Source organism: Giraffa tippelskirchi, chromosome 1, assembly GCF_054371585.1.
Source record: "Giraffa tippelskirchi isolate mGirTip1 chromosome 1, T2T-mGirTip1v1.2.pri, whole genome shotgun sequence".
In the NCBI taxonomy this organism is placed as follows: domain Eukaryota; kingdom Metazoa; phylum Chordata; class Mammalia; order Artiodactyla; family Giraffidae; genus Giraffa; species Giraffa tippelskirchi.
Window position 1 is genome coordinate 20945925 of NC_137275.1, and position 14417 is coordinate 20960341.

General features: G+C 37.0%; 1 protein-coding gene across 5 annotated transcripts in view; it reads right to left on the reverse strand.

Annotated features, from left to right (window-relative positions):
• The window catches only part of CFAP299 (cilia and flagella associated protein 299), a 638853-nt gene that overhangs the window by 351184 nt on the left and 273252 nt on the right, over positions 1–14417 (reverse strand). Inside the window, exon 4 of one of the 5 annotated variants that reach the window (XM_081583831.1) lies at positions 7219–7290. The exons of the other annotated variants lie outside the window; for them this stretch is intronic. Within the exon in view, the coding sequence (XP_081439957.1) occupies positions 7219–7290 (72 nt within the window). The remainder of the gene's footprint in view (positions 1–7218; positions 7291–14417) is intronic. 5 annotated transcript variants of the gene reach the window in all.

Sequence of the window (14417 nt, forward strand, 5' to 3'; positions counted from 1 at the left end):
GGCCATCATCAAAATGTCTATAAACAACAAATGCTAGAGAGGGTATGGAGGAAAAAACCCTCCTACAGTGTTGGTGGGAATGTAAATTGGTGAAACCACTATGAAGAGCAGTATGGAGTTTCTTTAAAAAACTAACATAGAGCTACTGTATGATCCAGCAAGCCCACTCCTGGGTGCATATCCAGAGAAAACCACAATTCAAAAGATACACATACCCTGACGTTCACTGCAGCACTATTTTCAATAGCCAAGACATGAAAGCAACCAACAGATGAATGGAAGAAATTGACAGAAGATGTGGTACATATACACGAGGAAATATTATTCAGTCATAAAAATGAATGCCATTTGCAGCAATATGGACAGACCTAGAGATGTCATACTAATTGAAGTAAATCAGACAGAGAAAGACTAATATATGATATCATTTATACGTGAAATCTAAAGAAATGATATAAATGAACTTATTTAAAAGGAGACATTGACTCACAAATACAGAAGACAAACTTATGGTTACCAAAGGGTAAAGAGGGGAGGGATAAATTCAGTGTTTGGGATTAACACATAATACTACTATATATAAATAAATAATCAACAAGACATACTAAATAGCACAGGGAACGCTACTCAATATTCTGTAATAACCTATATGGGAAAAAAATCTGAAAAAGAATAGATGTAAGTATATGTATAACTGAATAATTTTATTGTACACCTGAAAATAATACAATGTTGCAAATCAACTATATTCCAATATAAAATAAAAAAAAGAAACAAACAATAAACACATAATATTAAATAATAATAATACATTTTTAGCCTTACATATTGTTTAGGGTGAATTTCTGTAAATAAGGATGAGAGTGCAAGTGTTAGTCATTCAGTCATGTCCGACTCTGAGACCCCATGAACTGTAGCCCACCAGCCTCCTCTGTCCATGGGATTTCCCAGGCTAGAATACTGGAGTGGGTAACCGTTCCCTTCTCCAGGGGATCTTCCCAACCCAGGGAAAGAACATAGGCTTCCTGCATTACAGGCAGATTCTTTACCATCTAAGCCATATTAGTTGATAAAGCTTGAAATAGCTACTTTAGGATTTTTTTTTTCTCATCAGACTCTAACGTAACCATTTTCAGGGAAATCAAATTTATATTGTTCTTTTGAGATATATTCTTTAGTTTAGTAACAAGCATGTCAATCCATTCTTTTCTCTAAATTTTAGGCTCTGTGCTTTAGTTTGCTGTGTTATTTTTATCCTTAGGCGAAATAAGAGAAAGGACAACACAGGGTGAGAAACAAGGTATAGAAATGAAGAATTATATTATTTCCTTTGGGCTCTGAAAAAAATAAAATACCATGTTTGTGGCAAACAAAATATAATAATTCTAGTAGATAACTGTATTCATGTACTCTTCACTGTATCACTAATCTAAAAATAACTGGCCCATACTTTCTCCTTGAGGGATAACAATGACAACAAAAACTCATTAGAGCATGACATGATCAGAGATTTGTGAAGTTCACACAACATGCATTCACTTATCTATAGCTCAGTTTTAGGACACTGACCCAAACGTTTTCCCTCACACACAAATGTATTTCAAGAATTCTCTACCCGGGACAGCATATGAAGTACATGTTATGGGCAGTAATGACACCATTCAGTTTTTCTCAGTGCTTAGGTCAAGACCTATCATAGAGATGGTAGCCCTACAAGTAATGCATTTCAGTCTCCCAGCTTGCCTTTCATTCTTCAATAAATGGGGAGTTAAGAGACTAAGTTCTCAGAACTTTCAAGAGAACTCAAGAGGGTTTGCTCAATGGAGTTCAAATATCAAGCTAAGAGCAAGTTGCAATTTTGATTTGAACCCTGTTTCCTACTAATGTCTCAACCCAGGTGTGACCTGCATTTGATAAAACATTAACTTTGTTCTCTATGTAAATAAAATGGTGGCTCTCCAGGTGCACCTGCTGTATGGTATTACAGGCAAACAGAAAGTTATCAGAGGGTAACGTACAAAAAATAAACAGAACAAGTGTGCTAAGGGGCACATTTAGATTGCCGTTGTAGATTATGTATACAGTTAAATCTTTCTGTCAAAGAAGTTTAACACAGTTACTGAATATAACGTATAGTCCACATGGAAGCTAATTTCTTCAAGGTTCCTCAATTTATGGGGAATATTTTTAAAACTATCTTAGGTGAGAAAGTTTTAAATTCTCTCAACAATTACATAACTGGAAGGTATTGAAATGTACTGTGGAGAAAAGGGGAAAAAGTGTTACTAACAATTTGGAATAAGCTATGCCTCCTTTTAATATCTTCTGTGACGTGACAGAATGATATAGAGTACTGGGCACATTTATTACTGACAGGTGTAATTTCACCCCTACTTGAGGGGCCGTGACTTTAAAAGGAGATGAAAGCTTCCAGCTGATGTATGAGGGACGAAAAGTCTGACAGGAATAACATGACTGTCGCGAGGGAATTGAGTCATGTGGTCCTGCGGTTTACCATTTGGCCATGAAGTTACAAAGATTTACAGTGTGCTCTGAAGGGCTTTGGAACCTGTTTATTTGCATTTTCTTCTGGAGAACTGATAGAACAACTTAGTGAAGCTACACACAGTGAGACCAGCTCACCCCGCAGCTGATAATGACATAATGGTTATAGGCCACCCGGAGCAACTGAACCATGACTGATGAAACCCTCCTGTAGCAAGTTTCCAAGATTTAAGACATAAAAAGCCTTTATAATTATCGTTGAACATGAACCATAGTTTTACGTTTAGAGAGGATTTTATTTCGCTTTTGTAGATTATATAGTATTGACAAGAAGGTCCCAAAGGACTTTGTAGCTTAAGGTCCATTCTGATAAAAGGTCTTTAAATTATATTGGTTAATTAAGCCAACATACATTCTATACTATTATCATTAAGGAACTGGTCATAGCAACACTGAGTTTAAGAAAAATATTTAAAACATGAAGCAGAGAATATGTGAGTGCAAATTACTACAGTATAAGGAAGAATGTAATGAGTATCACAGAAAAGCCATGGGATAGAATGGGAGAGAAAAAGCAAGTGGCTATTTCTCTTTAGATAAAATAATAGCATACATTTTGTTAGAATTTACACTTTGGGGGGAAATAATTGCAAACCATACATCTGATAAGAAATTCATATCCAAATTATATGAGGAGCTCGTGCAATTCAACAGCAAAAAAGAAATAATCTGGTTTAAAAAATGGGCAAATGATCTGAATAGATATTTTTACAAAGCAAACTTACAAATGACCAACAATTATCTGAAAAGGTGCTAAACATCACTAATCACTGGAAAATGCAAACCCAAACCACAATGAGGTATCACCTCACACCTGTTAAAGAATGGCTATAATCAAAAAGTTAAGAGATAAGCAATGAGGAGGATATGGAGAAAAGGGAACCCTTGTACACTGTTGATGGGAATGTAAATAGGTACAGCCATTGCAAAAAATAGTACAGAGGTTCCTTAAAACTAAGATCCCAACTCCAGCTATATAGCCAGAGGAAATCATCTCTGGACCTCAGAGAGATAAATACACTCACTCCACATGTTCATTGCAGCATTATTCACAATAGTAAAGACATGGAAACAACCTAAATATTTATCAATGAATGGAGATAAAGAAAATGTGGTAAATATAGCATCCCATTGTGTGTAGGAGGAAGAAATGGCAACCCACTCCAGTATTCCTGGACAGAGAGCCTAGTGGGCTACAGTCCATGGAGTTGCAAAGTAGGACACAACTGAGCGTGCATGCATGCACACACACACACACACATATTATATATATATATATATATATAATTCAGCTATAAAATTATAATTATGAAATAGTATTAAGGCATAGAAAGAAATCCTACTATCTGTAACAATATTGATGAACCTTGGGGACATTACACTAAATGAAATAAGCCAGACACAGAAAAACAAGTTCCATATGATTTAACTTGTATGTGGAATCTTAATTAAAACAGTCAAACTCAAAGAAACAAAGAGTAGAATGGTGGTTGCTAGGGGCTTTGGAAGGGTAGGTAACAGGGAGATATTAGTCAAAGGGTATAAGAATAGTTATAAGATGAACAGATTCTGAGGATCTAATGTATAGCATGATAACTGTAGTTAATGATACTGTACAGTATACTTGAAATTTGCTATGAGAATAGATCTGTGTTCTCACCAAGAAAAAAGTGTGTGAGATGATGAACATGTTAATTAGCTTGATTCTAGTAATGATTTCATAATATTTACATATATAAAATCATCATATTGTACATTTAAATAGGTAAGGTTTTTATGTGTCAATTATATCTCACTAAAGTTGGGAAAAATTGCTCTCTTTTTCTTAAATGTGCATCTTTTTACTACTTCAGCACTACGTCCAGTCAAGGTGGATTGGGGGGATTCAGGTGAGTCTAGGGTATTCACAACTTTGAAATCAGTGTAATGGTCTTCTGTGAACAGAGAGAAGACTCATTTCCCTCTGTATCTTGTTGATGTTATTTATTATTATTAGAACTTCTATTAAAGAAGTTTTTAATATGATCAGAAAGGGGAACTGAAATCTCTTCAATTAATAAATTACAACTTCATAAAATATAAATTAAATAAATATGTAAATTACCTGAAAACCTATAGATATTAACGAGAATTATTCTGCCTTAAAGTTTTAAGAAACTTCCAGTGGGTAAAATATTGGTGAGATACGATTTAAAGGAGATAACTATGAAAATGCATTTGATTTGTTCAAACGTTGTTTAGAATTTTTGACTTCTTTTCACTTTATCATTTTGAGGGTCATTTATGAACTATTCAAACAAAATCATTATTTTATCGACAAAATCCACTAGTTGGCACAGATATATGGTCACAAAAAAATCACAGAAGGTAGCATACAAACAGGTTACTATCTAGACAGGCTAGGTATTGGTGAAAAACTACCAGAACATACTATTACACATAAAATAGAAACTATAAAAAATTTCATTAATGCCATATAAACAAAAAGTAGGGAAATTTTTAAATATTCAAAGCACTATCAAAAAATCATTGGAGAATTCTTTGATATTTATCCCAAGGAGTTGAATGATTATGCTTACAGAAAAACCTGCACATAGATGCTTACAGCAGCTTTATTGCTAATTATTAAACCTTGGAAGCAACCAAAATGAATAGATAAATGAACCCTGGGATAATATTCAGTGCTAAAAAGGAATGAGCTACCAAGTCATGAAAAGACACAGAAGAAATTTAAAGACATATTGCTAAGTGAAAAAAAAAAATCCAATCTTAAAAAGGCTACATACTGTACAATACCAACTATATGACATTCTGAAAGAGGCAAAACTATGGAGACAGTAAAAGATCAGTGGTTGCCAAAGGTTTGGAGGCCAGGCAGTGGAGAGTGATGAAAAGGCAGAGCACAAAGGATTTTCAGGGCATATGGGTACATGTCATTATACATTTGCCCAAACCCACAGAATGTACATCACCAAGAGTCAACTATAATGTAAAGTATGGACACTGGGTGATCATGATGTGTCAGTGTAGGTTCATCAGTTGTAAGGAATTGATGAACCTGCACCCCTCACTCCATTGATGTTGATAATAGGGAAGGCTATGTGTGTGTGGAGAAAGCAGACATATGGGAAAAAATGAACAACTATGAATATTATTCGGATTTCACTGTAAAGCTTTTCTAGTATACATAACTATACACAAGGCAAAAGTCTTATTGATTTACAAAGTCACGTTATTTAACAAAATGTAAGCTTTTTTTTCTCCCTCTGAAACAGTCTTAAGTTTCTGGATATAGTAAGGTGCTCAAATAGAAAATAGTATAGTTATACAAAAAAACTCTTGGAAACTTTTCTGAGAAATTCATCCCTACATTTCTTTATATTGAATTATGATTCCTAATTTAAAAGTCTCACACACTTTGTGAACTTAAAACATCTGAAATAAATTTAAATGTACTCAATGCTCTGTGCTGACCTAAATGTAAAGGAAATCCAAAAAAGAGGGGATATATTTATATATATAGGGGCTTCCCAGATGGCACAGTGGTAAAGAATCCGCCTGCCAATGCAGGAGATGCGAGAGATGCAGGTTCGATCCCTGAGTTGGGGAAGATCCCGTGGAGTAAGAAATGGCAACCCCCTCCAGTATTCTTGCTTGGAAAATTCCATGGACAGAGGAGCCTGGTGGGCTATTGTCCATGGGGTCGCAAAGAGTGGGACATGACTGAGCAACTGAGCACTCACTCATATATACATGCAGCTGATTCCCTTTCCTACACAGCAGAAACTAACACAGCATTGTTTAAAGTAATTACAGTCCAGTAAAAATTAAAATAAATGGAATGAATGAAAGTAATGCCAAATTATTTGGAGAACTGAATTTTAACATAGACTATTTTCATAAAACATTTCCTTATTTTCATCTCATTTTCATCATCAGCTCCATCTGAACCTCTCTCTCTCCATACATACCCACAAATTTATACACACAAACACACACACCCACTCTCTTAGCTTTACTCGATTGTATATTAAAATTCTAAGCCATTTCTGACCCTTGACATGATGTTTCCTGTGTGTGTTAGTCACTCAGTCATATCCGAGTCTGTAACCCCATGGACTGTAGCCCGCCAGGCTCCTCTGTCCATGGAATTCTCCAGGCAAGAATACTGAAGCGGTTGCCATTTCCTTCTCCAGGGTATCTTCTTAACCCAGTAACTGAACCCATTGCAGGCAGATGCTTTACCGTCTGAGATACTAGTGTGATGTTTCTATCTGTGTATTATTCGCATTAAACCTCCTGGCTTCATCCCATCAACATCTGCTTTCTATCAATGCCAAGAAAGACAGGCTCCTTAAATAGACTTTCTTTAAAAAATAAGTAAAAATAAAAATCTAGGAGTTGTATGGATCTTTAAAAAGTAGAAATCTAGGTTCTTTTATTACATCTGAAATAAGTTTTTCTATATGAAAGCTCTCCATTTACCTCCAGAAAATTGTGGAAAATACCAACATCTGTGTATTGCAATAAAAGCACTACTTGTAACTGCCATTCATCAAGTCAGTGAGTAATTCGGAAAACAGTAGCAATAGACCTTGGAGTGTAGTATACGTAGGATGAAGCCAAAATGTTTTCCTAACTTGTAAAGGAAACTTTTCTATGAGCACTACTTTCTGCCAGTTTCTTCTTAAAGGTATGAGCAGCATCAGCCTCCTGTTGATTTAACTCCAATAATTGAGAGGCAATCCAAATGAGGCATATTCCATAGGTTAACAATTCACCCTATTAGAGTAAAATTTGAAGCCCACTCTCTGTTATTGCTGGAATAAGCCATCAATCAGGCATACTGATAAGTGAAATGAACAAAAATATGCAACCTGTTAATAATTAAATATATCATTTATTTTCCTTTCAAGAACCCACTTTTCAATGTTGGCGAAAACACACACAGCCCAAAAATGAAAGTGAAACAGAAAAACAAAAAGAAGCTTATAAATTGAATAATCTACTTCTTACTGTTTTATGTTTAGCAACACTTCTGAATGGTATTGAATTTAAGATGGTTCATTTCTTTAATGTGAATGTCTCTACGTATTATAATTATATAAATACCTTCTCTGACCCAGGGATTGAGCCCAGGTCTCCTGCATTGTGGGCAGATTCTTTACCATTTGAGCCACCAGGGAAGACCAGGTATATACAGACATAGAAAAATATTAAGATGAAGAGTTATATAATTATGATGTACTAGATTCAAAAAGAAATTTCAGCTAGGAAATGTTTTATAAATGTCTCTACTATATTACACTCTAATCTAAAATAAAAATAAGCAAAACCACCTCAGAGAACCTCATGCTATTAAATAACATAAGCTTCGAGTCCAGTGCAATTTCCAAACAGCCCTTCTTTGATGGATTCATGATTGGAATTATATTCCTATTTTCCTAGCATTAATAATAGAAAGCAGGTATTCATCTTTACCGTGATACCTTTCCTAGTTCTCTCTGTATCACTGAAATGGAAAAACAAGTCCTACAAACAATCCTTCTTACTCTAGACCTTCCAACACTCACAGCTTTCACTCTGCAGTCAGAAACTAAGCTACGGTCAACTCCTCTGGTTTTCAGAAAAATGACCCAATGTTTCCCAATTCTAAAGTCAGAAAATACTGAGATTCATATACCTGTGAGTTTTTTTCTTTCTTACCATTACTTTTCACCTTGTTATTGTTCAGTCATTCAGTCGTGTCTGACTCTGTGACCCAATGTACTGCAGCACGCCAGGATTCCCTGTCCTTCACTCTCTCCCGGAGCTTGCTCAAACTCATGTCCATTGAGTCGATGATGCCATCCAACAATCTCATCCTCTGTCGTCCCCTACTCCTCCTGCACTCAATCTTTCCCAGCATCAGAGTCTATTCAAATGAGTCAGCTCTTTGCATCAGGTCGCCAAAGTATTGGAGCTCTAGCTTCAGCCAGTCCTTCCAATGAATATTCAGGATTGATTTCCTTTAGGATTGACTGCTTTGATCTCCTTGCTGTCCAAGGGACTCTAAGAGTCTTCTCTGGCAGCACAATTCGAGAGCATCAGTTCTTCGGTGTTCAGCCTTCTTTATTGTCCAACTGTCACATCCATACATACTGGACAAACCATAGCTTTGACTATACCGACCTTTGTCGGCAAAGTGATGTCTCTGCTTTTATATACGCTGTCTATGTTTGTCATAGCTTTTCTTTCAAGCAGTAAGTGTCTTTTAGTTTCATGGTTGCAGTCACTGTCTGCTGTGGTTTTCACCTATTTCCCCCATATTTACAGCTCTAACTCCTGGCATCATCACCCTGCTTGTTTCCTTCCTCTTCTCGCTCCCTCCCTCCTTCCCTTCCTCCCTTTCTCTCTATTTCTCTCTCTGTGTGTCCATTTCTCTCTATCTCTTTGTGTCTCTCTAATTCTCTCCTCCCCACCTTTTTGCTTTTAACAAATGTTGAACACCTAAACGTCCTTATTTAGAGAATACACTGAAAAGACAGACATGGTCTCATTCCTTATGGTGCTTCTTGCCTCTGGTCTATCTAAGGAGATAGATACTGAAAGAAAATGCAGGTGTGATGAAGAAGTTTAGGGTATGACAAGACCATACAATAAGAATATTTAACATTCTATTTTTTATATTCCTCCTAAGGATGTAACAGTCAAGTTTGTCTCTGAAAGATATAAAAATTACACATTAAAAGTACATAAATTTAAAAATATAAAGCATAATAGAAAACTGTCAAATAAAAGCACTCATAATCTTGTTTGAAAGGTCCCTCTTCTTCTTCACTTAGGTAAAGAAAACTGTCCCCAAGAGACTACCCTTCACTACTTCTTTCGCTCCCTGTCTACCTCCTTTCCTCCCTTCCCTCTTTCTGTAAATATTTTCTGAATGCATACGGTTTTCCAAACACAAGAAATATCAATCATTATCAAAATTATCTAAAAATTGTTATCACAATTTAAATCCACAAATACCCTGCTACAAATTTTACAGAAACTCTCAGTTAAGCTAAGGATATTTATTAGTTTTATAACAGAAAAAGGTAAAAAAAAATAAATGCTTATCATTTGTGATATAGATTAAAAATTATGGCATATACACCCAGTGAAATACTATGCAGCTTTTAAAAAAGATTGAGGCAAATCTATATGACCTAACCTCACAAACTAATTCAGATTTATTGCCACATGGAAACAGCAAGCTGCAGAAAAGCATATAGAACATAATCCCATTAGAGTATATATGGGAAATTATTTCTAAATCTGTATCTGTAATTTCATTTACAAATGTATTTATACCTCTTCATGTGTCTACAGCCATGTACCTGTTGCTATAGTAATAGCCATATATCTTTGTACATCCATGGAATGTTTCTGGAAAGATTTACAAGATACTGTTAGTTTCAGAAGGAGCAGTGAGATTGGAAAATGGGACTTTAACTTTTAAAATCTATACCTATTCTTGGGAGCTTCACTGACTCTTCCTTCAACAAGTGGAGAGGCCTCCCTAAGGATTACCAAAAAAAGGCAATTTGATTCCCATTGCCCTAAGAGGACTTACATGGACTGGCCAGAGCTCACCATCCCTGGAAACAGGAATGTTGCCCATGAAACACACAAAACAAAGCAGTATGACTAGCTTTTAGTACTCAACATACTAAACTTTTGACAAGTATCATTGAAAATAATAGCCAACAATAGGTGAATATGGGCAAAAGGCATACAGATATTGTATTATTCCTGTGTCTTTTCAATAGTTTAAAATTATTTCTAAAGGAAAAGATTCAAAAACAAAAAAACAACAGCTGGCATAATGAAATGTTACAGAGTAGGTGACAAAACAAACTAGTTTGGGTTTTTTTCTATAAAAACAAACGTCCTCTTTTCATTTCATTTGTAGCTTATGTTTAGAGCCAGAATGAAATACCACAAGCGAAAAGCCCATTTTTGAAAGCACATTCCTGACACTTGTTTCCATTTCTCTTATTTAAAAGGTGATATAGTAAGTCAGTGGACTTCGCGGGTGGTGCAGTGGTAAAGAATCCACCTGCCAGTGCAGGAGACACAAGTGTGTCTGATCCCTGAGTCGGAAAGATTCCCTGGAGGAGGAAATGGCAGCCTACTCCAGTATTTTTGCCTGGAAAATTCCATGGACAGAGGAACCTGGCCGGCTACAGTTTAAGAGGTCACAAAGAGTTGGACATGACTGAGCACATACAACACAGTAGTAAATCAGTAGGAGGATTTTTTTAATGCTATTTCCTCTTGGTGATACAATCTTTTTCAGTTTTCCAGCCTGTATCTAGAGTTAGATATACTAGTATAACTTCTTTTATGTTTAAGGAAAAATGATTGTTATGAAAACACAGTAGAAAAATCATTTTGATATTTTTCTTCTCCCATTAGGCCAATTTTTACCTTTGGAAAATAAAGTCAAAGACGTGCTTATTAAGCATTTGGTTGAAAAGTAAATGCTATTCAAAAGAAAATGTATTTGCACAGAAATATCTCTCCAAGAGAAATCATCTAACTCCCATTTTTAAAAATACAAATAATTTATCTTAACGTGACCTCAAGTAGAATACAAATAACAATTTCTCTTTTAATTGAGGTATGAATTTTATATAACTGAGTCATGAAAGATGGAGCTTTAAATTTTTTTCTCTGTAACTGAACTTACCTTGTGATCCTTCATTTCAACTGGTGGCAAAATATGTGATCTTGCCAGTGCAAAATAAACTCAATTCCTTTCTTCCTAGTTTAAACACACTTTCTCTGAGGAAAATATTCCAATGGCTCAGAATTCCTTTCATCATCAATCTCTTTTTGATCTTCTTAGGGTTAAATTTCTCCTTCTAGTATCACACTGACCTTAGAGGACAGGTGTCCAATCCAAGTTCACTGACATCTACCCATTCTGCCTTTCTGATGCAATGTACAATTTGTGTGTGTGTGTGTGTGTGTTAGTAGCTCAGTCATGTCTGACTCTTTGTGATCCCTTGGACTGAAGCCTGCCGGCCTCCACTGTCCATGACAAGAACACTGGAACGGGTAGCCATTCCCTTCTCGAGGAGACTTTCCTGACCCAGGGATCGAACTCAGGTCTCCCACATTGCAGATGGATCCTTTACCGTCTGAGCCACATAATTCATACTTTTGGCTTTTGATGGTTGTCCCTGCGCTTACCTTGAAACATGAGTGTCCCTCTCTGCTTCCTAGTTGCTAGTCATGGGCACACACCGCCAAGCATGCCCAGCCCTTGGTGCTCATCACCCACTGCTCAAATCCATGTGCGACATTCCAGCAGAGAGGAAACTGGCATCAGTAACACCCCATATATTTGTAAGGCTAAGGACCAAGGAAATCTATGTGATCTGCATCAGTAGAAACTTTCTTGTCAGGGGAGAGGCCCTGTTTGAAAGGGGTTGCCTTTGGACCCCAGTGACTATTCTTCTATTGAACTAACTCACACCTGCTGAGCCAGCTTCGTGCTACGTAACCAAGGTAAGAAAAGAAGTTAGCCACCAGGCTGCTGAATTCCCTAGTGGCTCAGTGACAAAGAATCTGCCTGCCAATGCAGAAGATGTTGGTTCGATCCCTGGGTCAGGAAGATCCTCTGGAGGAAGAAATGGCAACCCACTCCAGTATTCTTGACAGGGAAATCCCATGGACAGAGAGAAGCCTGGCAGGAGGGCTACAATCTGTCGGGTCTCAAAGAACAGGACATGACTGAGCAACTGAGCACACGCACACACAACCTAAACCTAATGATTACTTTCTATATTTAAATTTTACACTGGAATGATCTGACAAAAAGCAAAGAACTGATATTTTGTCTTTTTACTTAGTAGTTTCAATAATTTTTCATTTAATTATCTTGAAATTTGAAAAAAAATGACATCATTGTCTGCTATTAGCCCTTTGAATTCTTCCCTTGTAGCTCAGTTGGTAAAGAATCTGCCTGCAATGCAGAAGACCCCAGTTCGATTCATGGGTCAGGAAGATCCACTGGAGAAGGGATAGGCTACCCACTGCAGTATTCTTGGGCTTCCCTCGTGGCTCAGCTGGTAAAGAATCCACCTGCAATGTGGGAGACCTGGGTTTGATCCCTGGCTTGGGAAGATGCCCTGGTGAAGGGAAAGGCTACCCATTTCAGTATTCTGGCCTGGAGAATTCCATGGGCTGTATAGGCCATGGATTGCAAAGAGTCGGACATGACTGAGTAAACTTCACTTTCACTTTCCATGTTTACATGTACATATGGATTTTATTTTGAGGGGTTATTTTTTAGGCTAGAGCATTTAGGATATTGATCATACTACACAACCGCAGTGAATGCCAATGATCTTGCCAAGTAGTTCAGCTTTAACAGGTATGCATCTAGGGTTTCATTTCTGTATTCTCTTCTTCTACACTTACTTAGAACCTCTTGATTTTTAAGAAAACTGCTTTGTTCTACCTCTTACTCCTCCCTATAGAATTGGACAAGTCGGTAATCCTTGCTTCTCTCAACTGGGTGGAGCTAATAAAGCTGTAAATGTGATGTAACAGGTGTAGTGATCCTGTTGTTGATTAGTTACTAAATTGTGTCTGACTCATTTGGGACCCCATGGACTGTAGCCTACCAGGTTCCTCTGCCCATGGGATTTGCCAGGCAAGAATACTGGAGTGGGTTGTCATTTCCTTCTCCAGGGGATATTCCTGACCCAGGGACTGAACCCATGACTCCTGCATTGACAGGCAGATTCTTTACCACTGAGCCCCCAGAGTGATCCTAGATAAATTAAAGTCTACACTGTAGAGCAAAACGTTCCCTTTTAGGCTAGTTGTTCCAAAGCCTATCCTGGGAAAAATAGTAGCAATGGCAAATGCATGTGCTTATAGCCTAAGCATCAATTCAATAGAGATTTATTTATCTTTTTGAAGAACATCTTTTTCCATCTGACCCTAGGATATTCTCTCAATCAAATTCAAATTTAGGTGAAGAACAGAGAAATGATGTATAATGTCCTCAAACTCCAGTGGTATTTATTATTTATTTACTCATACACTTACATTTCAAAATGCACAAAATATGGCGTATTTTCCATCAAGGAAAGTTCATCAAATGAAAAATTTTAATTATCTTAATCAGATAAACTCAAAATGTAGGCAAAAGTTGAGTTATTGTTTACTGGTGACTCAGCGGTAAGGAACCTGCCTGCCAAGCAGGAGGTGAGAGTTCCATCCCTGGGTCAGGAAGTTCCCCTGAAGAAGGGAGTGGCAACTCACTCCAGTATTTTTGTCTGGGAAATCCCATAGACAGAAGAGCCTGGTGTTACAGTCAACGGGGTTGCAAAGAGTTGGGTACAACTTAGTGACTTAAAACAATAACAACAAAGCACAAATTTCCACTTTAAATAACCCTGTATCATAGATAGAGAAAACAAATGTATGGATACCAAGAGGGAAAGGGGGAGTGGAGATTGAGATTGATATATATACACTATTGATACTGTGTATAAAATAGGTAGCTAATGAGAACATACTGCACAGCACAGGCAACTACTTAATGCCCTGTGGTGACCTGAATGGGAAGGAAGTCCAAAAGGGAGAGGATACATGTATATGTATGGCTGATTAATTGCACCATACAGTAGAAACTTATACAATATTGTAAAGCAACTATGTTGCTGTTCAGTCACCCAGTCCTGTCCAACTCTTTACAACCCCATGGACTGCAGCACACCATGTCTCTCTGTCCCTCACCATCTCCTGAAGTTTTCCCAAGTTCATGTCCATTGCATTGGTGATACCAGACATCTCATTCTCTGACACCC